General features: G+C 47.0%; 3 protein-coding genes across 4 annotated transcripts; 2 read left to right on the plus strand and 1 right to left on the minus strand.

Annotated features, from left to right (window-relative positions):
- Positions 1-10,832: 10,832 nt before the first annotated feature.
- TNFAIP8L2 (TNF alpha induced protein 8 like 2) lies at positions 10,833-13,647 on the plus strand. Its single transcript, XM_032302148.1, has 2 exons — positions 10,833-10,928; positions 12,578-13,647. The coding sequence occupies exon 2, from the start codon at positions 12,583-12,585 to the stop codon at positions 13,135-13,137; it is 555 nt and encodes a 184-aa protein (XP_032158039.1). The 5' UTR covers positions 10,833-10,928; positions 12,578-12,582; the 3' UTR covers positions 13,138-13,647.
- Positions 13,648-13,649: 2 nt separating this feature from the next.
- LYSMD1 (LysM domain containing 1) lies at positions 13,650-23,160 on the minus strand. The gene is made up of 3 exons (XM_032302147.1): positions 22,475-23,160; positions 15,321-15,685; positions 13,650-14,909 (listed from the first exon to the last, which is right to left on the minus strand). Exons 1-3 carry the CDS (start codon positions 22,652-22,654, stop codon positions 14,771-14,773), a joined length of 684 nt encoding a protein of 227 aa, XP_032158038.1. The 5' UTR covers positions 22,655-23,160; the 3' UTR covers positions 13,650-14,770.
- A 60-nt stretch (positions 23,161-23,220) lies between these two features.
- On the plus strand, positions 23,221-25,830 carry SCNM1 (sodium channel modifier 1). 2 transcript variants are annotated; one of them, XM_032302145.1, is made up of 7 exons: positions 23,221-23,619; positions 23,872-23,942; positions 24,185-24,273; positions 24,374-24,471; positions 24,591-24,679; positions 25,337-25,531; positions 25,665-25,830. In XM_032302145.1, the coding sequence occupies exons 1-7, from the start codon at positions 23,569-23,571 to the stop codon at positions 25,762-25,764; spliced, it is 693 nt and encodes a 230-aa protein (XP_032158036.1). In that variant the 5' UTR covers positions 23,221-23,568; the 3' UTR covers positions 25,765-25,830. The 2 variants fall into 2 exon arrangements, with proteins under 2 accessions (XP_032158036.1, XP_032158037.1); XM_032302146.1 differs by lacking the exon at positions 23,221-23,619 and adding an exon at positions 23,647-23,665.
- The last annotated feature ends 561 nt before the right edge of the window (positions 25,831-26,391 follow it).

Here is a 26,391-nt window from a genome sequence, read left to right on the forward strand (position 1 = left end):
GAGGGCCAGGCCGGGAGGCTCAGCCTGAGACCCAAGCCAGGCGCGAGATGGAGAGACCCGAGGACCGTCGCTAAGACTCGGACGGAGGGGATCACATGCTTTAAAATGGAGAGGCCTCGGGAAGAAATCTCACAAGAGAGGGAGGAAGAGAAGCTGGAAGGAGCGACAGACGAAAAACCCGGAGACCTCGGCTGGGCTGAGGTGTCAGAGCCGTGCGACTTTCCCTCCCTCCTTTCTCCCCAGGGGCTTTGGCTATCCTGCTTCCGCTTTGAGAGTCTCCCCCCTCAACCTCTACTCTGCCCCAACCCTCTGTCCCTCCTCTCTACTGTTTTTACTTCAACCTCCTTATGTCTCCCCACATGCCTCCTCCCTGTATTCATCATGACCCCAATAAGGAAGGCCTAGCATGCACTTGAGGGCTTGAGGCCTGGGAAAGGAAAAGTAGATGTCACCAGGAGGTTTTTCATGTCCCCATCATCTCCTCCCCTCTAACCCTGTCAGAGCAGCATGGGCTTGGGCCACTAGGCCAGGAACTAGGGAGCCAGGAAGCCAGGGTCGCTGGCAATCAGGCTGTTGGTTGATGGAAGAGGACAGGTGAGTGGGGCTCAAGCCAAAAGTGAGATGTGGAGATTGGGACAAACTGACTCAGAGAATCACACAGAAAGAGGAGTAAGGTGGAGACTCCAAAGAGGGAAAGTGACCAGCTGTCCCAACCCCACATAGCCTGACTGGCCCCCAGATACAGGATTAGTGTTGTTCCATCTTCCTTTAGAGGGCCCTGGAGATTCTTCAGACAGCAAAACAGCTCCTTCTCCATCTCCACCCTCCATAAAGATCCTTTGATTCTGGGAAGGTCAGCAGGGAGGGAGAATGAGACTACTTCAGACAACACTGCTTGGCTCCCACCTTGGTATTGCCTCCTTAGATTTTTCCCTGCGTGGGGGCTGGGACAAAAGACGTTCTCAGAATTCCCAGGATAGTGGGTGGCCTGGGAGATATTGGCATTCTTGGATAGTTTTATCTGAGTGGGCACCTCCTTTCCCCTCCTCCTACATACTAGTCTCTGGACTGGAAGAGAGGAGGGGCAGGGGTTTGCTACTTATAGCCAGTCTTTACTGAACTGAGATCAGGATGGGTAGCATCGCTGACTGGGCTAAGCCTCACAGCAAGTAACCAAGAAATATAAACACACACATGCACACACACACACACACACACACACGCGCACACACACACACACAGACTTGGAGATGGAAGACCAGGTGAAATAGTGAGACTAATCAGAAACAATAGAACAATACTTACACAAGGCTAATTACAGAGGGTCTTGGGTCCAAGGCAATTCAGTGTTTTTTTTTTTTTTTAAGATTTTATTTATTTATTTGACAGAGAGAGATCACAAGTAGGCAGAGAGGCAGGCAGAGAGAGAGAGAGGAGGAAGCAGGCTCCCTGCTGAGCAGAGAGCCTGATGTGGGACTCGATCCCAGGACCCTGAGATCATGACCTGAGCCGAAGGCAGCGGCTTAACCCACTGAGCCACCCAGGCGCCCCAATTCAGTGTTTTTAAGGTTGTAAAGAGGTTTTGGGAGAAAGACAGCTCAAAATATAGAGGCACTTGGAGGTTGAAAGAAATCTCCCCAGCTCTTAGCAAGGACTTGGGTAATCAACTATATGCTCATTAAATGCATTAGTGAATGGAGATTGAGGTGTAATTTATTTAAAATTTTAGGGCCCAACTAAAATCTCAGTTCCATCCAATAAGTATTAAGCACTTACTTCAGGTACAATCCACTGTGGGATGTGGTCCCAGTCTTTAAAAAAAATGACCATCCACTCTCCCACCAGGGCAGCCCCAAGAAGGAGTGCCCCAAGACCACCAGCCCATGACAGCCACAACTCCAGCCAGCCAGCCAGCATAAGTCAGCAGGCACACAGTCTATACAAATGATGACCATACATAAGTCCATCCCTTTAAGTTTAAGAGTAGCAGCTATTCCACTAACTTATAGAAACAAACACAGAAAGGGGTGCCTGGGTGGCTCAGTCAGTTAAGTGTTTGACTTTGGCTCAAAGTCTTGGGGCTTTTGACTCCTGGTCTTGGGGCCCTGGGATGGAGCCTTTGTCAGGCTACCTGCTCAGCAGGGAGTCTGCTTCTCCCTCTCCCTCTGCCCCCCTCCTGCTTGTCCTTGCTCTTTCTCTCTCAAATAAGTAAAATCTTTTAAAAAAATGAAATCTCGATGGTAAGAAAAAATAAACAAAATGGCCATTGGGGTGCTTGGCTTGCTCAATAGGTAGAACATGTGACTCTTGTGGTTGTGGGTTTAAGCCTCATATTGAATGTAGAGATTACTTAAAAATAAAATCTTTTGGGGCACCTGGCTGGGGTCATGATCCCAGGGTCCTGGGATCAAGCCCTGCACTGAACTCCCTGCTTCTCCCTCTCCTCCCTGCTCATGCTTTCTCGCTCTCTCTCTTTTGTGTGTGCAAATAAGTAAGTAAAATCTTTTAAAAAAGAGAACTTTGTTTTTAATTAATTAATTATTTTTATTATTTAAGTAGGCTGCACACCCAGTGTGGGGCTTGAACTCATGACCCTGAGATCAAGAGTCGCATGCTCTACTAACCTAGCCAGCCAGGCAATCCAAAAATAAAATCTCGGGGTGGGGGCCATCTATTTGAATTAAAATAAAACTTATATGCACTAAATGATTAAAATGCAATACCAAGTCTCAAGAAAGGAAGAAAGAAAGAAGGGTTGAGTATGATTTCTAAATGAAGAATAAACTATAAATCTTTTTCATGATTACTGCAAGGAAAGATGTTGGATACATTTTATCATGGGGGATGGGAGAATTTTGGTGGGAGTTGGCTTGGTGCAAAAGAAAGGAGAAAATGTTCCAAAGAGTAACACAGCTTAAACAAAAGTTTGTACTTGGTAAGCATTGAACCTGAAGCATGGATAGCAAAAGGCTGGGTATGAGTAATATAAGAAAGACACTAGTTACAAGCAGAGGAAAGAGAAAAGGGAGACAAATTGTGGAAGGCCTGGAACACTGAGGTGAGTAGGTTAAAATAATATGACAGGAATAGGATGTTATTTAAAGTTCTCAAATAATGTTATTATCTGTCAAAATGCTTTATTTTAGCAAGAAGACAAGGAAACCTACTAGCAAGAAAATAGGGTGTTTGAGGATATGGGGACAGAGGCAGTCAGGTAAGGACAGCGGCACTGGGTATGGAAAGAAATGGATGAACTCCTTCAAAGGACAAATCCAAATGACTCTGTTCTACTCCTCAATGTCTTATGGAGAAAAATCCCACAGTCCCACAGATTGGAGACTTTAATAAATTCAGGGTCTCTAAGCTTAGAAAATCACCCTCTCCCAATCCTTAAAAGTAGTTATTTCAAACTTCCACCTCATTCCTCAAGTTTCTTCCCTTATCTCAGCAGAACCCACATGCATCTTCAGAGAAAACAGTAGTAATGTGAGAATTCCACCAACCACTTGGGCCCTCTCCAGATGCACTTAGCTGCATCCTCACATCTCTGTCATCCCAGTAAATGAGGCACCCATGTTGCCTGTCTTAAGGTTCACCTTCCCACGTTACCATCAGCTCTGTGCACACAGGGCCTAGCTAGGCTGTGTTGCTTCTCTCTCTTTGCATTTTGCACTTAGTACAGTGCCTGACACATAGCAGGTGTTCACAATTAACACATTGGTCGCCTAAATCTGTCCCATCTCCTACTTTGGGGCCTTATTCCACATGTCTTCAAATCCTTTCTCCTTCATTTAAAAAAAAAGATTTTTGGGGTGCCTGGGTGGCTCAGTCGTTAAGCGTCTGCCTTCAGCTCAGGTCATGATCCCAGGGTCCTGGGATCGATTGCCACATTGGGTTCCCTGCTCTGTGGGAAGCCTGCTTCTCCCTCTCCCATTCCCCCAGCTTGTGTTCCCTCTCTAACTGTGTCTCTCTGTGTGTCAAATAAATAAATAAATCTTAAAAAAATAATAATAAAAGATTTTTATTATTATTATTTTATTTGAGAGAGAGAGCAGGTGCAGGGGTAAGAGTGGAGGGAGAGGGACAAGCAGACCTCAGCCTGAGCCCTACTCAGGGCTCGAGCTCAGGATCCTGAGAGCCCGACCTGAGCTGAAGCAAAAGTCAGGTGCTTAACTGAGCCACCCAGGTGCCCCTTTCTCCTTAATTTTTTTTTCCAGATTTTCTTTATTTATTTGAGAGAGAGATCACAAGTAGGCAGAGAGGCAGGCAGAGGGGGAGTGGGAAGCTGGTTCCCCGCCAAGCAGAGATTCCCCATGCGGGGCTTGATCCCAGGACCCCAAGACCATGACCTGAGCTGAAGGCAGAGGCTTAACCCACTGAGCTAACCAGGCACCCCTCTCCTTCATTTTTAACCTTTCTTTTTCCTACTGACATTTTCCCCTCAGTATCTACACATGCTCAAGGATTTCGTGTACTTAAAAAAAAAATTCTCAACTTTCCCTTGATCCTTGTTTGTAATTAACTATCACTCGGTTTCTTTCTTCCCTTCACAGCTGAACTACATAGCCACCTATACTCTTTGTACCCATTTCCCTATTCTCATTCACTTCTCAATCATCTTATTTTTTATCCCTATTAATCCACTGAGATTGTTCCCATCAAGGCTGTTAATGACCTCCCTGTCACATTCAGTGAACAGCTCTTCTGTCTTTATCCTTTTGCCTTCTTTATGGCCTTTACCCCAGTAACCCCTCCTTCCTTGAAATGCTCTTCTCTTTTGGCTCCTGGGTAGTTCCTCTTGACAGAAACTAAGAACTTAATAAATATATATTTTTAATTAAAAACATTTTAAAAAATATTTATTTACTCACTGTAGACTAGAATCAGAGCATAAGTGGGAGGGGCAAAGGGAGGAGAGAATCTCAAGCTGACTCAGCGTTGTGCCCAGAGCTGAGGTGGGTCTCAATCTCACAACCCTGAGATCATGACCTGAGTGGAAACCAAGAATCAGACACCTAACCGACTGCGCCACCCAGGTTCCCTAATTTGTATTTTTTAAATGAATGAATGACTTCACTTCTGTTAGTATGACCTCTCTTTCTCAGCCTTCTCTGAACTCTCCTTAAATGTTGATGTTCCCGGGACGCCTGGGTGGCTCAGTTGGTTAAGCAGCTGCCTTCGGCTCAGGTCATGATCCCAGCGTTCTGGGATCGAGTCCCACATCGGGCTCCTTGCTCGGCAGGGAGCCTGCTTCTCCCTCTGCCTCTAGCCTGCCACTCTGTCTGCCTGTGCTTGCGCTCTGTATCTCTCTCTCTAACAAATAAATAAAATCTTTAAAAAAAAAAAATGTTGATGTTCCCTAGGGTCATGTCCTTAGCCATCTCTTTTTGCTCTACACATTCTCACTGGTCAAGATAACCCACACCAAATGTTACAATAGTGACTTATGCAGGGTGCCTGGGTGGCTCAGTCAGTTAAATGTCAGACTCTTGGTTTCAGCTCAGGTCATGATGTCAGGGTGGTGAGATCAGCCACAAGATGTGCTCTATGCTCAGCATGGAGTCTGCTCAAGATTCTCTCCCTCCCTCTCCCTTTGCCTTTCTCCCTGATCATGCTCTCTCAAATAAATAAATAAATAAATAAATAAAATCTTAAAAAAAAAAAAAGACTTATGTATTTCTTTCTTTTTTTTTTTTTTTTAAAGATTTTATTTATTTGACAGAGCGAGACACAGCGAGAGAGGGAACAGAAGCAGTGGGAGTGGGAGAGGGAGAAGCAGGCTCCCCGCCGAGCAGGGAACCGGATGCGGGGCTCCATCCCAGGATCCTGGGACCACGACTTGAGCCGAAGGCAGATGCTTAGCAACTGAGCCACCCAGGCGCCCCCCAAAGGCTTATGTATTTCTCATAAAATCTACCTATTCAATCTGGGTCTTTCTCCTAAGCTCTAAACTCACTTTTACAACTGCTTATTGGATACTTCCATTTGGATTTTCCATAGGTTTTTACCACTCAGTGTAAAGACAGGAAGCTTGTCTTTTACCTTTGTATTTCCAGCACTTAGTCATGATGCCTGGCATTTGGTGCATGGAGGAAGGAATAAAAGCATCAAAGATGTGAACTACTTCCAGCTATGTCAGGTTGAAGTGTTGCCTGACTGCTTCAAATGACACTGAACTCTCTCTCCCTGAAATGATTTGCGAGTACTGATCTTAACCATGATGTAATATCAGCTAAACAGAAGCCTAGGAATGTTCCCTTCTGCATATTGTTCCAGATAACTGAAATTTATCCAATTATCCAGTTAAGTTTATCTAATTAAACATTTTCATTTAAGGGGTGCCTGGGTGGCTCAGTGGGTTGAAGCCTCTGCCTTCAGCTCAGGTCATGGTCCCAGAGTCCTGGGATCAAGCCCCACATCGGGCTCTCTGCTCACCAGGGAGCCTGCTTCCTCCTCTCTCTCTCTGCCTGCCTCTCCACCTACTTGTGATCTCTGTCTGTCAAATAAATAAATAAAATCTTTTTTTAAAAAAGGTATTATTAATTTCCTGTGGATTATATATAGCGGGAAGACCACGACTGGGTCATTAATACCTAGACTGAGCTGTAGAGTATAACTTTGGACAAATCACTTCTCTCTAAGGCTGCATCTGCCATCTGTGAGTGGTCACTTTCCCCGCTTGCCTACCTCACAGGCTCAAGTAAAGTAATACAGGTGAAATGTTTCATAAATCCAAAAATGTTTCACACATTTAAGGTGCCATCACTTAACCAGTTGTTTCCTTACTCAGAGGAAACACTGTGAACTTAATTGTACAGGAAAACAGCAAGGACACCAAAGTGTAGAATATACATGGTTAATACTATGTGCTCCTGTTCTATACGGCCACAAAAGCTAGTTTTCATTTGTCTCCTTTTTTGTTTTCCTAGTCCCCTCTTTTGATCCGTGTGAATTTTCTCTCTTTTAAAAAAGATTTATTTATTTATTTGAGAGAGAATGAGCAGGGGGAGGGTAAGAGGGAAAAACAGATTCTCCACAGAGCAGGGAGCCAGACGTGGGGCTCCATCGTAGGACCTTGGGATCATGACCTGAGCCAAAGGCAGATGCTTAAAGAATTGAGCCACCCAGGCACCCTGATCTGTGTGAATTTTCAATGTTATCAGTGCTCTTGCTTCAAAAGCTCCTCTTTCCTCTTATGTGTATATATATGTGTGTGTGTGTGTGTGTGTGTGTGTGTGTGTGTGTGTGTGTGTATATATATATATATATAAAATTTATCTATTTGAGAGAAAGACAGTGAGAGAGGGGAGGTCAGAGGGAGATCAGAGGGAGAAGCAGACTCCCTGTGCAGCATGACCTGAGCCGAAGGCAGTTGCTTAACCAACTGAGCCACCCAGGCACCCTCCTCTTTCCTCTTTCAATCTGCTGCTAATTATATGCTGTGGGTTCAGAGGTTACTCAAAATGGGTATAGATTAAGAGAAAAAAAGAGAAAGACTTGCCCATGAATGAATTAAATGCACAATATAACCTGTGACTGTTATGTGGCTACTATTTCCCCCTTATCTGCTGGTTCTGGGATGCATTTTGAATTTATTCTTTCAGCCAATATTGCTTGATCATAGTGTGTGCCAGGCACTCTGTGGCCTCTAAGGCATCAGCTCTGCCCTACTGGAGTTTATAGGCTAGTGGGGATGTAGTTAATCAAGTCACAAATTATAGCGAAGGGAGTCATTCTAAGAGGGAGGTAGACAGCTAAAGGACTATGTATCCGAGGGGTCTAATACGATTTAGGGACTCGTGATGGCTCCACAGATTTGACTACCCAACTGAGACCTGAATGCTGAGTAGAAAGAGAAGAGATGTGTGTGGGAAGTGTTCCAGGCAGAGAAACAAGAAGTGGCAAAGTCTAGAACACAGGACAAGGTGGAAGGAGAGGGACAGCAACCACACAGGGTGAGTACTGGAGGAACCGAGAGAATTGCAACAGATCTCCTGTACAAGGAGCACACAGAGCTGAGAGCAAGGGGCAGACTCAAGGAGAAGCCAGGACGTCAGTGCATAAGGAATTGGGAGCAGCATTCTGGATTCAGCAAGTATCACTGTATTTGCATCTTCCTGTATTCACACTTCCCTTATTTTTCAATCGGATCGCACATTTCTTTTAAAAAGGACTCTTGCCATCCCTGTTGTGTTGGCAGTGTCACCTACGACTGTTCCGTAGGACATAGGATCAGTGACTTCATCAGAAGAGGATGCCACATTCATTACGAAATCGAACTCACTGCCTCATAATCTCATGAGGTAATGAGCGGGAAAGGCCCAGGTTGGGGAATCACACAAGGCCCTCTGTCGGCCACTTAACTAGCTCTAGAATTTGGGGACAGGTTATCTAATCTCTCAAAGCCTCAGGCTTTTCCCATCAGCAAACAGGATACGCGACATTTCATTCATAAGGGTACCAGAGAGTTCTGAGGTATTTACATAACATGAGGCAGAGTGCACTCAGCAAACGTGAGCTCTGGTCTCTCCTCACTTTCCTCTCCGGAACTCCAGTCCACTCTTTTCCATCTGCCCCCACACCTTGCTCTTCAGCCATTCCCTCTGCTTTGCACTTTGGAAGCCTTCCTCTCCACTTGCTCCTTCCGCCCAGCCTACAAATGTCCTCAAACCCCAAGATAAAAGTAGTCCCTCTAGGGCACCTGGGTGGCTCAGTTGGTTGAGTGACTGCCTTTGACTCAGGTCATGATCCTGGAGTCCTGGGATGGAGTCCTGCATCCTGCTCCCAGCTTCACGGGGAGTCTGTTTCTTCCTCTGACCTTCTCCCCTCTCTTGCTCTCTCTCACAGTCTCTCTCTCAAATAAATAAATAAAATCTTAAAAAAAGAAAAAATGTCCCTCTCTCAGTCCAGCTCCCCACCCCCTTAAGCTACCTGGAAAGTAGCTTGCTCTTCATCCCCTTACCATCATACTCCTCAAAGGAGTTGTCTGGAAAAAACAAACAAACAAAAAAAAGGAGTTGTCAGCATTTCCCAGTCTAGGTTGTATCAGGGGCACTTGGGGCTAGACCCTGCGGTGAGAGATGGGAATAAGGAAGGGGCTAAGACTCAACTACTATCTCCAAGAGGCAGAACCCATGATTGTGGCGTCCAAGCTGTGAGGATGGCTTCTACTTCTGAACTTCGGTTTACTCTTCAACTTTTGCCAGCCGGCCAATGGTTCCAATTCGTCCCCCTCTGCTGCAGCTTCTTGTAAAATTACCAAAGCCTGCGGTCTCTCATCAGGCCTCATCCTGTGCTGAAGCAAGCTAAACCCTGATCCAGCAGGCCCTCCCACAGCTAAAAACTTAATGAAGCCTCACACCCATTCCCACCGAGCTTCTGATATCTCTCCCCTGATCATCCGAAATGCCGAATGTCTCCCTACTGCCCACAGATGTGGGAATGCTTGAGCAATCTGTTAAAGCTTACCTACCACGATCTGCTTTTCCTTCACTTATTTCTCAAACAGCCCGGGGTGCAGACATACTGAATAAATCAGCACTTCCTGAGTATGACCCACATTACCTTTTTTTTTTTTTTTTAAAGATTTCATTTATTTATTTGACAGGCAGAGATCACAGGTAGGCAGAGAGGCAGGCAGAGGAGGTGGGGGAAGCAGGCTCTCAGATGAGCAGAGAGCCCGACGTGGGGCTCGATCCCAGGACCATGGGATCACGACCTGAGCTGAAGGCAGAGGCTTTAACCCACTGAGCCACCCAGGTGCCCCCCACACATTACCTTTATTTGTTGAATGGCTTATGCTAATTCCCATCGTCAGAAGAAGCACTTCTTCCCCATCTCTGCCTAGTAGATAGTTGAACCCATCCTTCTCATTCTGCCTCTTCGGCCCTCCTATCAGATATAATCTAAACTTCCCTTTATTCTAATTATTCTTCTAATTTCTATTAAGTTAATGACATCATTTGACTTGCATTGTAGTTATATATACTTAAGTTTATCTCCCTGACAAGGCTGTCTGATTCTTTTTTTTTTTTAAGATTTTATCTATTTATTTGAGAGAGAGAGAGAAACTAAGCATGGCAGGGAGGGGCAGAGGGAGGGGAGCAGCAGACTCCCCGCTGAGCAGGGAGACCATCCCGAGACCCTGCGATCATGACTTGAGCTGAAGGCAGACTCTTAACCAAGTGAGCCACCCAGGGGCCCCAAGGATGATTCTTGATGGTAAATATTTTGGCCTCATTCAGAAACTATAACTTAACCTTCGTTTCTGCATCCCTGTAGCAGCTACAAAGCTGAGGAAGCAGGTTTGTTGCCTCTAGTGCTTCAGTCCTGTGCTGACACCTGCTGGTCACATCTGGTTTGGCTGCTGTGACCCCAGCACCTTGTTCTCTAGAGTTGGGGGCAGAACAGTCCCTGCCGTCCGTTACCCAGACAGGTACTGGAAGCCTGTGCTCAGGTACTATTGCTCCAAGCACCGCCCTTCCCTGGAAACTCCAGGAACATACTCACGTCTGCTGGCCTCTGGCCCAAACTTTTCCCACTGACCCCACCGTAGGGGTTCGTACTTCACATCCTTCCCAAAACCACAGAAATGTAAGATAATCCCAAGGAACTGAGTATCAAGGAAATAAAGAGGCAGACAAACAATTTGAGTGCAGAGGATGTGCAATCCCTCTTCCTAACCTCACAAAAACACGGCGATTTCCTGCAGACTGCTATTCCTTTTGACCTTTGTTGCATTTCTAGGAGGTTGTTGGGCCACAGACGGTCTTGGGGACAGTGCGATGAACCGGAGGTTGAGCACAGGGTAGGAAGGCGGGGCTTGAGGGGTGGGGCCAAGCCAAAGGGCCTCTCACTTAGGAGCTTCTCCATTCTGTCAGCTCTCCCGGAACGTCCAAGGCAAGACTGGCACCCAGCGCACACAGCAGGTGAGGGGCTGTCAGTGACAGAAGGGTACAGGCTTTAGGGGTGATGGTGGCAGAAGAGTCCCAGCTCTGTCAGCCTGAGCCTTCCATGTTGTGAGACTCTCCCTTGCCAGAATTCTTGGGTCCCCAGCAGAGGCCCAGCTCAGCCTGCCCCGGGGCAGCTTCAGAAAGGAAGACATGGTTTGGGATAGTAGAGAAGCAGGGTGGAGGCATGGGGGTGATATGGGTGTGTGACAGAGTACTGAGATATGTGAGGACACCGTAGGAGACATGGAGGTAGACATAAGGGCAGGGGAAGAGCTTGGCTAGAGGATCGCAGGGCAGGACCCAGGCAAGAGAAAAAGAGAGGCTGAAGCAGGAGGGAGAGGACAGTGGACCAGTTGTGAGAAAACCATGGGTGCAATGAAAAGCTGGGTAACAGGAAGGCCAAGAAGGAAGGAAGGCTCACATGGAGCAATCTCCTCTTCCGGCTGTGGAGCCCAGTCCAGAAAACCTCAGGCAAGCCCAGGAGCAAAAAGCAAGGCTCCAGGTTAGCACTGGCCTGATACTGGGGGGCGGGAAGACCCTTCCCGCCACAGTGCCCATCTCCCCTGTGTCTTCAGACTCTCATTTTGGTTTGGGGGAGAGGGCGAGGCTGCTCCTCGCTGTGGTAACAGCCACATCCTGCAGAGCAGGGGAGGGGGAAGTAAGAAGCAAAACAAGCAGAACCGCAGGCAAGGACCATGGGGAGAGCACCCTGGATATGCGGTGGTGATGTGCCACCAGGAGGGTCCTTGGTTCGGTCCCCGCAGAAGACTGTGGGCCTCCAGTATCACCTGCCCCGCCGAGAGGTGTCTCATGCTTCTTTAGTCCGCAGCAACCCATTGAAAGCATTCCCGGGAAGGTTTCTGTGGTTGGAAGCCCATTTTAATCATTTCCTAGTGACTTTGGCCGAGTTGCTTGATTTCCTTTAGCGTCAGTATTCTAATTGCAGGATGGGGACACCTACCTTACAAAGGGTTGGGAAGACTGGGACAGTTCCCGTAAAGCAACTGGCACATAGGTTCTCCATAAATGTGAGTGAGCATTTTTATCCGCACTCCTGGGACCCTCATCTCACTCACTTCCTTAAAGGCAGTACAGCACACGAACTGCCACCAACTTTTCCAGAGTCAGGAAGAGGGTTGCGTCTGACCTTGGGTCAGTTATTTAAGGCAAGCCTCAGTTTACCTGGCTGTAAAGCAAGGACAGTAACAGCCACACCTTATAGATGTCTGGCCCCTGGTTAGTGGCGGCCATGGTCGCTCTGAGAACTAGCTCCCAGGTAAGCCTTATCTTCTACCCTGTAGGCCAGCAGCAGCCAACTAACTTCCCCTTTGGGCTGCACTGTGAGGGCTAGCACCCTGTATGCCCTCAGGCCCCCCCCCCCCAAAGCTGTCACTGCCCTGCTGGGAGGGGTGGAAGCTCAAGATCTCCTCCAGGTCCACAGGAAAAGAAATGGGAACAAGGCATGGAAGACTGAGGAGGCTCAGGGGGGAAAAAGATGGCAGAGAAAGATGACAATGAGATAGAAGCCAAGACGGGGAAAAGCCGTTGCTGTCTTTCTAAGGAAGCCTGTGGCCTTCCCTCTAGTGACTGACCACAGACCCCCCACCCCCTTCTTGCTTCCCCAGGAACTATGGAGTCCTTCAGCTCAAAGAGTCTGGCACTGCAGGCGGAGAAGAAGCTCCTGAGTAAGATGGCCGGTCGCTCTGTGGCGCATCTGTTCATGGACGAGACGAGCAGTGAGGTGCTCGATGAGCTCTACCGCGTTTCCAAAGAGTACACGCACAGCCGGCCACAGGCACAGCGGGTGCTCAAGGACCTCATCAAGGTGGCGGTCAAGGTGGCCGTGTTGCACCGCAGCGGCTGCTTCGGCCCCGGCGAGCTGGACCTGGCCGCCAGCTTCCGCCAAAAGCTGCGCCAGGGCGCCATGACGGCGCTCAGCTTTGGCGAGGTGGACTTCACTTTCGAGGCGGCAGTACTGGCCGGCCTTCTGACTGAGTGCCGGGATCTGCTGCTGGAGCTAGTGGCGCGCCACCTCACGCCCAAGTCCCATGGCCGCATCCGCCACGTGTTCGACCACTTCTCTGACACCGGCCTGCTCACGGCCCTCTATGGGCCAGACTTCACTCAGCACCGGACCAAGATCTGCGATGGGCTCAGGAAGCTGCTGGATGAGGGCAAGCTCTGAGGGCCCAGGCCCCAGGGCCGTCCACCGGAGCTGTGTGGCCAACTGAGAAAGTGACACCGAAAGGGCTCTCTTGACCTGCTTGGTGCACTGATGCTTTTCAAGCCTCAGGCTTCAGTCTTTCCCCAGAGTGCTTTTGCCTCTGAGACAACCCCACCCCCAAACTGCTGGTGGAGAAGCTGCAAAGCTGAGTGTTCACGTCTCTCTCCCACTCCCGTCCCGGGACAGGAAGCAAAGCTGCCTGAAAAAGATGAAGTGAAACTTGGATCTCTATCTCTCCCCAAGCAATGGACATTTGAAACAGGGAAGCCCCACTCCCTGGTGAACCAGGGGAAGAGGGCATAGCTCATCTAACCCTTAAAGGGACACTAAAGACAGAAGGGGGAATGGGATCCCAGACCTCCAGCTCCAGGCAGAGCCTGGACAGATACCAGAGGCTCTGTTCCAGAGCGCAGGAAGAAGGGGTTAGGGCAGGGGAGAGTCTCACAGGGGAAATAAAACTACTAAAACATGCACAGGGCTCAATGTTTAATCTCTCCAGCTTCTTATACATTATGACCATCACAGAGGCAAGAGATAGTGAAACACCACTCATCTCTCCTCTCACCATTTCCATTATGAGAGACTGAGGCATATTTCCAAGTATCATTGGGGTCTCCTTGCCTACTTCTGCTTAAGAAACTAAAAAACAACAACAAAAACAACAACCCAAAAAACCAACTGTACTGCAGATCAGTGCTACAAATTGCAAATACATATGCAGTGAGGAGCAAGGCATAGATCAACAGGCTCTGGTCAGGAAGGAGTATAGCAAAGAAACTCCCACAACAAAAAGTCTCCCCAATAAAGTCCTCTTCAAACTCCAAGGTAATTCTTCTTTCATCCCTTAGCCTCGCATAGGCTGAACAGAGGAGCAGGTTAGAAGGGCGAACTGGTGGCATGGAGAGTTCCGGTCCCTACACTGCTGTTTTTCCTCAGAGCAAGAGTTATGAAAAAGTTATGAACTGGTGAGTCAAAACTGAGCCCAAATTCTTTACTTTGAGATTGGGGGACAGGCCCAGCACTATCTGCCATTCTCTGCAGAAGGGCGAGATCACGGACTGCCCCATCTTCAGTAACATGCTTGCCTAAGAAGGTGGGGAAGGTGGGGAACCAGTAGTCACTGGCTCACTGTTCCCGGATTCCCTTCACTCTAGAGCTATAGAAATCCTCTTTCTTCATTACAAGAGGGAAACAGTAAGATACAGCAAATAAATACTACTTCAAGATAGCACCAAATAAATTAGGTAATACAGTCTGAAACGGAGAGGGGGCAGGGGTTGGGGGAGTTCTTGTCTCCCTGCTCTAAGGCCAAGGATGGTAAAGGGGATGGGAAAGGCAGCAGGGATGTAAAAAGAGCCTTTTTTGAATCTAAAAGACAGTTCTAGATTCAGCCCAAGAACTGAAGAGGGTTCTATTCCCCATCCCCAATAAAGCTGCCCCAGGTCAAGGAACTCTAGATCAACTGGAGGCTGGGAAGGAGGCAGGAGGGAAGGAGGTAGGCTGGAAAGCCTTGTTCTTCAGCTTCACCTCGGGCTCCTCTCCCCCCTCAAATTGCTCCTTCAACATCTTGTTTTCTCAATCAGTTCTGGGGACATCAGAGTTTGAAGATTTCATCCTCCTGGTCCCGAAGCGTCCGGGTCCTAGAGGTCCGGGTCAGAGGCACCGGCCCTAGGACTGCTCGCTGCTGCATCCGAGGGGAGCTCAAGTGAAGGCCTGAATCCTCCCCAGGTACCCTGCAGGTGAGGAAAGGAGGCATGACAGGTCAGGGGAAGAACCTGAGAAAGGGCTCATGGGAAGCTGTCCTCCCCCATAACGTACATGAGCTGCTCGCTCCAAGATGGAGTCTCATCACCCTCTTGATAAATTCTCACCCTAATGCTCCTTCATGATATCAGAGCTACAACGACACTCACCTATTTTACCCCAGTGAGAACAAAGAACCCTTTCCTGCTTCTGTACCCATCCCAGCAGCCACTGGCTCTGCTGTTGTTACAGGACCCTTCCCCCCATGGTGGGGGAGGGGGTGAAAGGCTTTACCTTGTTTCTGCTGACACTGCGCTTGCTTATTTGTGTGACGGGTCAGGTTAGGCTGTAAGGATGAAGAAGTCTGCAGAGGGGCTTAAAAGGAACCATTCAAGACTCACCCACTTTCCCCCTTTCTCAGCTTCTGGGCAGCAGCCTTCTTTGACAGGCTGATCTGTGAATCAAGCTTCTTAAGGAAATCAGAGGCGGAGAGGTCATGGATGGGAGTTGGAGGTTCCCGGCCAGGTGTAGGAAGGACCTCCCCGTTGGCACGTCCTGAGCCTGTCTCTTGTTTCTTCCTGTCAGCTCTGTGTGGTGGAACTTCATCCTTACTTGACTGGGCCTCTTCCTCTCCATCGTTCTCTTCCTCAGAATCCAAACCATCGAACAGGTCTCTGGGCTCTGTCAGGATGGGGATGTAGAGGGTTTTCTTCAGGAAGATGGAGTCATTAGTATAAAGGCGGTTTGCACGCTTAATCTGTTCCATCTTTAAAAAAAAGTCACCACAATTAATGACAGTAAGAATGATCAATCTTCTACCTGTTCAGTATCTCATCCCTTTTAAAGTGACTGTACAGAGTCTTATGTGACCCTATCACAACCAAGCTAAAATACAAAGGGCTGATATTAATATCATTCCTATTTTTTTAATTTTTTTTTATCATTCCTATTTTATTGATCAGTGGTTACCATACTTTTTGATGTTAGGGTCCCTTTACATTATCAAAAACTATTGAGGAAAAAAGCTTTCATTTATGGAGGTTATAGCTATCAACATTTAAGGTATCATAAATTAAAACTGAACAAACTGAAAAATGTGTATTTATATAAAATAACCCATTAGGGGCGCCTGGGTGGCTCAGCTGGTTAAGCGGTTGCCTTTGGCTCAGGGCATGATCCCAGGGTCCTGGGATCGAGCTGTGCTGGGCTCCCTGCTCAGCGGAGAGCCTGCTTCTCCCTCTGCCACTCCCCATACTGTGCTCTCCTGCTTTCTCTCTGTCAAATAAATTAATAAAAATCTTAAAATAAAATAACCCATTATAGGGGCACCTGGGTAGCTCAGTCAGTTAAGTATATGACTCTTGATTTCAGCTCAGGTCATTATCTCAGGGTCATGGGACAGAGCCCCAGGTCAGGCTCCTTGCTCAGCAGAGGGTCTGCTGGAGCTTCTCTCCCTCTCCCTTGGCAACCCCCACCCCATGCTTGTTCTTGCTCTATCTAAAATAAATAAATCTTGGGGCACCTGGGTGGCTCAGTGGGTTAAAGCCTCTGCCTTCGGCTCAGGTCATGATCTCAGGGTCCTGGGATCAAGCCCCGCATTGGGCTCTCTGCTCAGCAGGGAGCCTGCTTCCTCCTCTCTCTCTCTGCCTGCCTCTCTGCCTACTTGTGATTTCCGTAAAAGTAAATAAATTTTAAAAATCTTAAAAAATAAATAAATAAAATAAAAATAAAAATAAAATAAATAAATCTTAAAAAAAAACCATTATATGTTAACAAAATATTTTAATGAAAAAGGACTATTTTCCAAAACAACAACAAATGGAGCAAAAAGAGAGGCACTGTTTTACATTTTTGCAAGTCACTTAAATGTCTGACTTAAGAGAAGACCACAGAAGATTCTCCTATCTGCCTCTACATTTAATGGGCTATAATATTAAATGTCATGTAGCTTCTGGAAAATGTAGTTCACTCATGAGAATGAGAATGAAAAAGACAAAGCCTTATTAGCACTACTATGAAAAAATAGTTTTGACCTTGTGGATCCCTGAAGAGTCTCTGGGACTCCTAGAGATCCCTAGACTGCACTTTAAGAACTTCTGTTAAAGATGAAGGAACTGAGGCTCAGAGAGGTTAAGTTACTTGCATAAGACTATTCAGCAAGCTAATGACAAAGCTAGAACTGGAATTCTGGGCCTTTATACTCCCTCTGGGGTTGCTTTCTCATACTGATATTAATAATTTCACTGACCAGGGCGCCTGGGTGGCTCAGTGGGTTAAGCCGCTGCCTTCGGCTCAGGTCATGATCCCAGGGTCCTGGGATCGAGTCCCGCATCGGGCTCTCTGCTCAGCAGGGAGCCTGCTTTCCTCTCTCTCTCTGCCTGCCTCTCCGTCTACTTGTGATTTCTCTCTGTCAAATAAATAAATAAAATCTTTAAAAATAAAAAAAAATAAAAAAAATAATAATTTCACTGACCAAATATTTATTACCTATTTTATTCATCACCAGACATAGTGATTGGCATTACCTTCCACTTGCTATGCAAGGTAGAAATATCAATGCCATCCTTAAGTTGCTCTTTTCTTTTACCACCTGTGCCCAAATGGTCAACAAAAATGCTGCAAAAATCTTTCCCCTGTCCAGTCTGACCTTCATTTGACCACCATCACCTTAGAACAGATTCTTAATATTTCTCATCTGGGTATTATAACTTTTTTTTTTTTTTAACTGGTCCTCCTCTCTCCATCTCTATGTATCTCCACCTTGCTAACATCTATCTTTCTAAAAAAATTAATCTACTACTTACTTAATAAAAAATTAAGTTACTTAAGTTAATTAATTAATTAAATATCTTACTTAATAAAAAATAAAAAATTAATCAACCTACTACCCTGTTTATCAACCCCCTATGACTTCCCATTGGCTCAGAGATAAAATTCAAATTAGCATTTCAAGGGTTCGCAATCTATCCCCCTAAGTTTGGCCTCATCTCTCTTCTTCTCCCATCTATACATTTTACCATCTTGAACTTTTCATTTTTTTTCTGAACATTTTAGGATTTTTAACACCTTCGTGTCTTTATCTACCTAAAATACTTCTCCAGCATCCCCTTCTCTGCTGAAGAAAACTTCTTCTCATCAACTATCACTCCCTTTGTGTTACCTTCTCCAGGGCTCCCAAAGTATACTGTAAATATTGCCATATAATACCTACCCTATTATATTGTTATTCACCTCTTTGCATATTTGTCTTGCCCAAACTCTGTGAGTCCTTTGAGGGCAGGGATGCTGTTTCTGTATCCTAAGGCACTCCTCAGCATCACACAAACCTGGCACACAGCAGAGGTTCATTAACGCTTTATGAGTAAATAAACTAGATAAGAAAATATACAAACCACCAATGTAGTATGTTAGTAAAAATCTTATGCTATATATAAAGTGTTTCAAATAAAACTGGATTAATTTGAACAATAAAAAAAGTTAAAATTGGCTTGCAGTTTTTAACCTTTATTTTGCAAAGCACTTCGATGCTATAAATTTTATTTTGCCTAGATTAATATCCTAAGTCCCTACCTCCAAGATGCCATGACCTCTGTGAATTTTCTTGTGCCTTTATTATTTCCTAGAAGTGCCATATAAGACAACATCATTCCCCCTTTAAAAAGGATGTAACCAGGGGCATCTGAGTGGCTCAGTGGGTTAAAGGCTCTGCCTTGGGCTCAGGTCATGATCCCAGGGTCCTGGGATCGAGCCCCGCATCGGGCTCTCTGCTCGGTGGGGAGCCTGCTTCCTCCTCTCTCTCTGCCTGCCTCTCTGCCTGCTTGTGATCTCCGTCTGTCAAATAAATAAAATAAAATAAAATAAATAAAATAAAATTCCTTTAAAAAAAAAGTTCTCCCCCCCCTTTTTTAAAAAGATTTTATTTATTTATTTATTTGACAGACAGAGATCACAAGTAGGCAGAGAGGCAGGCAGAGAGAGAGGAGGAAGCAGGCTCCCCGCCGAGCAGAGAGCCCGATGCGGGGCTCGATCCCAGGACCCTGGGATCATGACCTGAGCCCAAGGCAGAGCCTTTAACCCACTGAGCCACTCAGGTGCCCAGAACTATTTTCTTTCAATTTTATATCTCTGGAGTCTGGCATAGTCCCCATCACATAGAAGCTCATAGATGTGTTTTGAATGAATGGAAGCATGGCTAAGATTTCCACAGGTGGAGATAGGGAGGATAGGAAAGTGAACATTTCAAGTAGAGGCCATGGCCTAAACAAAGGAAGTGGATAAGAAAGTACTAAGTGGCCCCTCCATCCCAGCAGAGGCTCAGAAGCTATGCAAAGAAGGAAACCGTGCCACTGGTAAATCAGCAATTATTTATGGAGGTTTTCTTACAGCCCTGTACCTTTCTGAGTACAAAAAAGCCCTGTAGTCTAGTGAAGGGTGCCAAGTTTTGGCCTCATTCTGCTGCTTACTAGCTGAGTGGCTGCTTAAGTCACTGTACCTGTCTGGGACCTCAGTTTCCTTGCCATTTGTAAAATGAGGAAGAGGTATTAAATAATGGTAATTACTTGAGTTATCACCTACCTGTCATTAAGGAACATTTAGAATGTGCCAAGTTCTGTATATCATCTCCTATTATCTCTGTAAGATTTTATGAGGTGGATATAACTAGTCCCCAAATATTTAAAGATAAGGAAAGTGAGGTTTAGGGAGATAACTTGCTACAGACTACAAGTCTACTTTGTAAAGCTAGGATTCAGACCAGGTTACCTCATTCTAAAATCCTCACTTTGAACTGCTCTGTTAAGGGGGGAGGAGTCAAGATGGCGGAGAAGTAGCAGGCTGAGACTGCTTCAGCTAGCCGGAGATCAGCTAGATAGCTTATCTAAAGATTGAACTGCTCTGTTAAACTAACTAGATTCCTTTTTTTTTTTTTTTAAGATTTTATTTTATTAGTCAAGAGAGCGAGCGAGTGAGCACAGGCAGAGGCAGAGGGCGAAGCAGGCTCCCAGCTGAGCAAGGAGCCGGATGTGGGACTTGATCCCAGGACCCTGGGATCGTGACCTGAGCCGAAGGCAGCCACTCAACCGAGCCACCCAGGCATCCCTAAACTAACTAGCTTTTAATGGCTTTTCAGCAGCCTAGGACTTTTTTTTTTTCTTTTAAGATTTTTATTTATTTATTTGTTAGAGGGAGAGAGAGAGAGCACGAGCACAGGCAGGCGGAATTGTAGGCAGAGGCAGAGGGAGAAGCAGGCTCCCTGCCGATCAAGGAGCCCGATGTGGGACTCGATCCTAGGACGCTGGGATCATGACCTGAGCCGAAGGCAGCCACTTAACCAACTGAGCCACCCAGGCCTCCCGCAGCCTAGGACTTCTAATGGCTCAGCAGCCTAGGACTCCTCGGGTTTGGCTTTGGTTACATGCTTTTTTTTTTTTTTTTTAAGATTTTATTTATTTATGGGGCCCTTAAATTTTCCGTAAAATCTACACTTATGTCCTTCCTAGTCCCTTTCCAAATACAAATTAATCTTCTTTTCTGATTTCCAACCCTTTGTTAATACCTCTACAAACTCATCACATTCTGTCACCTGCAATCATTATCTGTGTCTCTATTTCTCACTAGGCTGCAAATTACATGAGGCCAATGGCTACACATTTTATTTATGCTTCTATCTCTTGGGAAGTCTAAAACAGTGCTTAAACATACCAAGCACAGGGGCGCCTGGGTGGCTCAGTTGGTTAAGCGACTGCCTTCAGCTCAGGTCATGATCCTGGAGTCCCAGGATTGAGTCCCGCATCAGGATCCCTGCTCAGCCGGGTATCTGCTTCTCCCCCTGACCCTCTCTCCTCTCATGCTCTCCCTCTCTTTCTGTCAAATAAATAAATAAATAAAACAAGCAAACAGGGTGCCTGGGTGGCTCAGTGGGTTAAGCTGCTGCCTTCGGCTCAGGTCATGATCTCAGGGTCCTGGGATCAAGTCCCCCATCGGGCTCTCTGCTCAGCAGGGAGCCTCCTTCCCTTCCTCTCTCTCTGCCTGCCTCTCCGTCTACTTGTGATCTCTCTCTGTCAAATAAAGAAATAAAATCTTTAAAAATAATTAAATAAATAAATAAAACAAAAACATACCAAGCATAGAAATATTGGCTAGGGTGCCTGGGTGCCTGGGTAGCTCAGCTGCGGTTGAGTGTCTGACTCTTGAACTCTGCTCAGGTCATGATCTCAGAGTTGTGAGATAAAGCCTGGCATCTGGCTCCACGCTTAGGAGGGAGTCTGCTTGACACTCTTTCTGTCCTCTTCCTGCCCCTCCCTACCCCATGCTTTCTCTCTCTAAAATAATAAATAAATAAATCTTTTAAAAAATGTTGGCTAAAAATATTTCTAATTAAAAAAAAAAAGGAAATGGTGGCTAAATTTGACATGATATGAAAAAACTCATCAATTTCAATGCAATGTATTTTTACACCTATTAAACATACCACATGCATGGCCTGAAACGCCTGGTGTAGAGAGTGCCTGTTTTGCACCATGGAGGCCATCCTACTGGAAAGAAGGCACAGAGCTGAGGAGTAAAAAAGAACCAGAAGAGATCGAGTTTACAAACTTAGAAGTAGGGGCATCTGGGTGGCCCAGTAGATTAAGCGATGGACTCTTGATTTCTGCTCAGGTCCTGGCCTTACAGTCCTGGGAAGGGCTCCATGCTTGCCTGTGAGTGGACTTGGGATTCTTTCTCCCTCTCCCTCTGCAATTCACCTCCCCTCCCCCAATATAAATACATAAATCTTAAAACAACAACAACTTGGAACTAGAGTGGTTAGAGTTCTGGTCTCATAAAAACTTAGAATTAGAAACCAGCTCTCCATTGTTGGCTGTAAATGTTCAATCACTTGCAATTAAAAAGTTTTTATGTGTTTAATAGTACAAGCTTTGGAGTCAGACCTGTTTTAATTCCCTCTCTAACACTCATTAGTTATTTGACCTTGGTTAAATTGGTTAGCCAATCTAGGTCTTAGTTTCTTCACCCATAAACAGCGGACAATAATTGTATGCTTGGTAGGGATGTGAAAACCAAATGGGCCAATGTATGTAAAGTCTCTAGGATAGAGACTGACAGAATAAATAGAAGCAGCTCCTCTCCACTGGTATAGTGGCACAGGATTTGTCCCAACCAGACAGGGCAACACTGAGATGGGAAAAGAAAAAGATAAAGGTGAATCAGCCCACAACACAATTAGGAAAATTTCTGGGGAAGTTGCTTAGAAGGGTCACTACGTTTTTTTGTTGTTGTTGTTGTTGTTTTTGTTTTTTTTTTAAAGATTTTTACTTATTCACTTGACAGACAGAGATCACAAGTAGGCAGAGAGACAGGCAGAGAGAGAGAGAAGCAGGCTCCCCGCTGAGCAGAGAGCCCGATGCGGGACTCGATCCCAGGACCCCGAGATCATGACCCGAGCCGAAGACAGCGGCTTAATCCACTGAGCCACCCAGGCGCCCGGGTCACTACGTTCTAATGAAGAATAAATTTCTTCTAAATAGTGTCTGCATTCCGATTGTGGAGGACTCACCGTTACCCCGTATTTGAGTGCTAGTCCAGCCAGGGTGTCTCCGGGGGCCAACTGATGCTCCAGGCGTCTTTCCCTCACCGGGGAGCAGGCAGATTGCACCAGGCTTCCGTAAGAACGAGCCCTGCTCCCTTGCAGCAGTCCTGACCCCCCGAGGGGGGCCTGTCTAGAGGGAGAAGCCATCTCCTCACCCTGCCCACAGCTGGGGTTGCAACTAAGAGAGGCCTGGCTAAGTGCCCGATAGTGACGGGACTGAGGTCTAGGAATGGATAACCAGGGGATTCCTCTCCCCTCCTGCCTCCTCTCCTAATTCTCCGCCTCCCCTGGCACTACGCGCCTTCTGAGCTCTCGTTTGTCCTCCTTCCAAGCCCCCTTCCAACAAATCTGCGCCCTGAATATTCAGTCCCTACCTGAGATTATCCTTAGCACCCTACTGACTTTGGACCCTCCCACCACAATTCGCTACGTTGACCTCTGACCTTTGAATGGTAAACCTTCTTCCACACTCTGCTCAGTTTACCCCCTGCCCCAGGTCTGGCAGCCCCGGCCTGGGGGGTTACCCCCCCACACACCCAGGCTCCGCCCCGTCCCGGGGTTGGCCCGCTTGTGTCAGGAATAAATCCGGCCCACCCTTGGTGGGATGTCGGCGGCAGAGGAGGTGCGTGAGGGCCGCGAAAGAGTTTGTAGTACACTTTCCACTCAGAGAACCTCCAAGGCCCGCTCCGCATCAAATCCGTCACAGCATCAAAATCGGTCTCCACGTTCAGGTTCTTGTCTCTCCAGACGCCTCGAATCAGCCAAGATGCAAGGGTCGGGAGGCAGCCGAGGGGCAAGCTCTTTGAAAAAAGACTTCATATCCCAAAAGGCCCCGCGCGTGCGGGGTCGCCGGATCGCGCAGGAAGTGCGGTCCCCTCGGCGGGCTGTGGGCGGGCTTTCGAATCGCACTGTGAATACAGGGAAGCGCTTCCAGGGAAGTAAGGAGGCCAACCGGAAAGAAACCCGAATGAAAAAGGAGACGCCCCATTTTTGCTACGGTGGCCTGGAAGGAGTGGGGGAGGCGGCTCAGGAGAATTGCTCGCTTCTGGGAGTCAGTCGTAATGTCTTTCAAAAGGGAAGGGGATGATTGGAGCCAACTCAATGTGCTTAAAGTAAGCGGAGAGGAGAGGAGAGCGTCGGGAGCAGTTTCAGTGCCCGGTGAAGGAGCTGTTTTTGTTGCTCTGGCAACAGCTGCGGTGGCGGGGGGGGGGGCGGCCTGAGGGAGCGACTAGAGCTGGGTAGTGACCCCCTTCTTCGCCCTGTGATCTCTGTTCTCATGGGCCTTATTCCTATTCAGTCCTGGTCCCTCCCTGTCGTTTCCCTTCCGTCCCGCCCTCTTATCCCGCCGATCCTGTCCCCTGTAGAAACGAAGAGTCGGGGACCTGCTGGCCAGTTACATCCCAGAGGATGAGGCGCTGATGCTACGGGATGGACGGTGAGCGCGAGGAATGATCAATCCCAGGGTTCTGCGATTAGAGGCTTAATAAAATTTTGTTATTAAGGGGAAGAGCGGAAGTATCTGGATTCTTTGGTGGGGAGTGAGGGACAGGGATTGGGTGGTGGAGGTTGGGAGACGTCAGAGTTTGGCTTTGGAAAGGATTGCTAGGTCAAGGTGGGACCTACAGACCAGACCCCACTCACCCAGAACCAAATATCTTCTTCTCCCCTAATACCCAGCTTTGCATGTGCCATCTGTCCCCACCGACCTGTACTGGACACCCTCGCCATGCTGACTGCCCACCGTGCAGGCAAGAAACATCTGTCCAGTAAGTTGGAGGGAAGACGGAGTTAAAGAATAAACCCTCCAAATCTGTGAAGATCACTCTTGCTCTTCTGTTTTTTAATTCTCTTCCTCTCTGTCTTCAGGCCTGCAGCTTTTCTATGGCAAGAAGCAGCCAGGAAAGGGAATGGAGCAGAGTCCAAGACAACAGAATGAATTGAGGCGATCAGAGACCAAGGTTGAGGTAGTCAGGGAGAGGGGGATGTGTGTTCCATGTGGGCCTGCTGCAAACCTTAGGCTTGAAGGGCTCTGACATGTTTCTAGCTCTGAAGACTCTGACTCTGTTTCCCATCTCCATACCAGGCTCCTCTGTTAACCCAGACCCGACTTACCACCCAAAGTGCGCTGCATAGAGCTCCAGACTATAATAGTTGCTGCCGCCGGAAGTACAGGTCTGTGGGGTAGGAAAGCCAGAGGTAGGGAGGGACTCTGGAGATAGATGGCTCTAAACTGTTGGTATTCCAAACTGTATTGTCAGGAATACTACTAGTATTTCTGAGATGTTAACTGGTATTTCAGAAAAAAATAGAATTTTGTCTTTTTTTTTTTCTTTAGTTTTGGAAGTAGCACTTTGTAATCCTACTTGAAGAGTTAGTATATTTGAAGGGCTCTACACATTCTTAAGATTAAAAAAAAAAACTCAAAAGTTTTAACCTAGCCTTTAATTTTTTTTTAATTTTTTATTTTTTTAAAGATTTTATTTATTCATTTGAGAGAGAGAGAGATCACAAGTAGGCAGAGAGGCATTCAGAGAGAGAGGGGGAAGCAGGCTCCCCGCTGATCAGAGAACCCAATGCGGGGCTCAATCCCAGGACCCTGAGATCATGACCCGAGCCGAAGGCAGAGGCTTAACCCACTGAGCCACCCAGGCGCCCCATAACCTAGCCTTTTAAAAATTCATTTGATTCCAAAATTCCTTTTTATGTAGGACACTTAATAATATCTTGAGGAACACAATTTAGGAAGCACTGCTATAAGGGGTTGGGAGTCATAGGAAAATTGCCCTTTTCCTTTATCACTTTTATAGATGTTGATTCTTCTCTACCCAGACCAGAAACCCCTCGTCCCTCTGTCTCCCATTCCCCTTTGCCACCCCCAGAGGTTGAGCCCAAGGGTGGGAAGATTACTAGGGAACCCATGCCTGGGACTGGCCCACAGGCCAAAGAGTCAGCAACTGTTGCATCCCCTGCACCCATGAGCCCCACGAGAAGAAGAGCCCTGGATCATTACCTCACCCTTCGAAGGTGAGTATGGAGAATCACTTTCCTCAAGTTTTCTCTTTTCTCTCTGAGTCTCCTTATTTCAGTCCTTCTCATGTTATCCGCATTAACTTAAGCCTCTTTTCACGACCTATTCTGTTTTCTCTGATATTTCTAGCTCTGGATGGATCCCAGATGGACAAGGCCGATGGGTAAAAGATGAGAATGTTGAGTTTGACTCTGATGAAGAGGAGCCCCCTGATCTCCCCTTAGACTGACACCCTCTTTCCCCTCTCAATTTACAAATAAATTTTAATGGGCTCTGGGAGCCTAAGTTTCCTTGAGTCTGCTTCCTTGTCCATTTTCAGGATTTCACTGGTGGATTTTTTTTAAGGAGACTGCGTGCCCAGCGTGGAGCCCAAGGTGGGGCTTGAACTCATGACCCTGAGATTAAGACCTGGGCTGAGATCAAGAGTCAGATGCTTAATTGACTGAGCCATCCAGGTGCCCCCCATTTCAGGATTTTAAATCTGCATTCTTAGCCTGGCTAACTTTTCCCTGCAAGGTACATGGCTCCCCATACTTCTAACCCCTCCCCCACCTTCTACCAAAGTCATGCCAAGCGTCAGCTGCACGCAGCCCAATGCCCTATTAATAAGTCTGTCAGAAGGAGGTCTTTGCCCTTCATGTTCTCTGCCTTCTTCCTCACCTCCACTCAAAGTCCTTTCCTCCTCCAGATCACATGAGGGTTGTGGGTAGGCACCAGGGGGCCTGGCCACATCTGGAAGGAGGGCTGGGGTAGGTACCCTATGAGAGCAGAAGGGACTAACAGCATTGGCAGGGCCATGGGGAACACCAAGGGAGGGAGCTCCCCCACCTCTGCCTAGTAACTTGACCCTCCCTGC

The sequence above is a fragment of the Mustela erminea genome, chromosome 10, assembly GCF_009829155.1.
Source record: "Mustela erminea isolate mMusErm1 chromosome 10, mMusErm1.Pri, whole genome shotgun sequence".
In the NCBI taxonomy this organism is placed as follows: Eukaryota; Metazoa; Chordata; class Mammalia; order Carnivora; family Mustelidae; genus Mustela; species Mustela erminea.

What these genes read in the sequence shown, in the direction of transcription:
- TNFAIP8L2 (XM_032302148.1), top strand. Translation starts at nt 12,583, where the DNA reads ATGGAGTCCTTCAGCTCAAAGAGTCTGGCACTGCAGGCGGAGAAGAAG.
- LYSMD1 (XM_032302147.1), bottom strand. Translation starts at nt 22,654, where the DNA reads ATGGCTTCTCCCTCTAGACAGGCCCCCCTCGGGGGGTCAGGACTGCTG. An exon ending in CACTCAAATACGGGGTAACG is followed by an intron (nt 15,686 to 22,474) that starts GTGAGTCCTCCA and finishes TTTTTTTTAAAG; the next exon opens with ATGGAACAGATTAAGCGTGC. An exon ending in CTGAGAAAGGGGGAAAGTGG is followed by an intron (nt 14,910 to 15,320) that starts GTGAGTCTTGAA and finishes CCTCACCTGCAG; the next exon opens with GGTACCTGGGGAGGATTCAG.
- SCNM1 (XM_032302145.1), top strand. Translation starts at nt 23,569, where the DNA reads ATGTCTTTCAAAAGGGAAGGGGATGATTGGAGCCAACTCAATGTGCTT. An exon ending in TGCTGCCGCCGGAAGTACAG is followed by an intron (nt 24,680 to 25,336) that starts GTCTGTGGGGTA and finishes TTCTCTACCCAG; the next exon opens with ACCAGAAACCCCTCGTCCCT. An exon ending in CATTACCTCACCCTTCGAAG is followed by an intron (nt 25,532 to 25,664) that starts GTGAGTATGGAG and finishes TGATATTTCTAG; the next exon opens with CTCTGGATGGATCCCAGATG.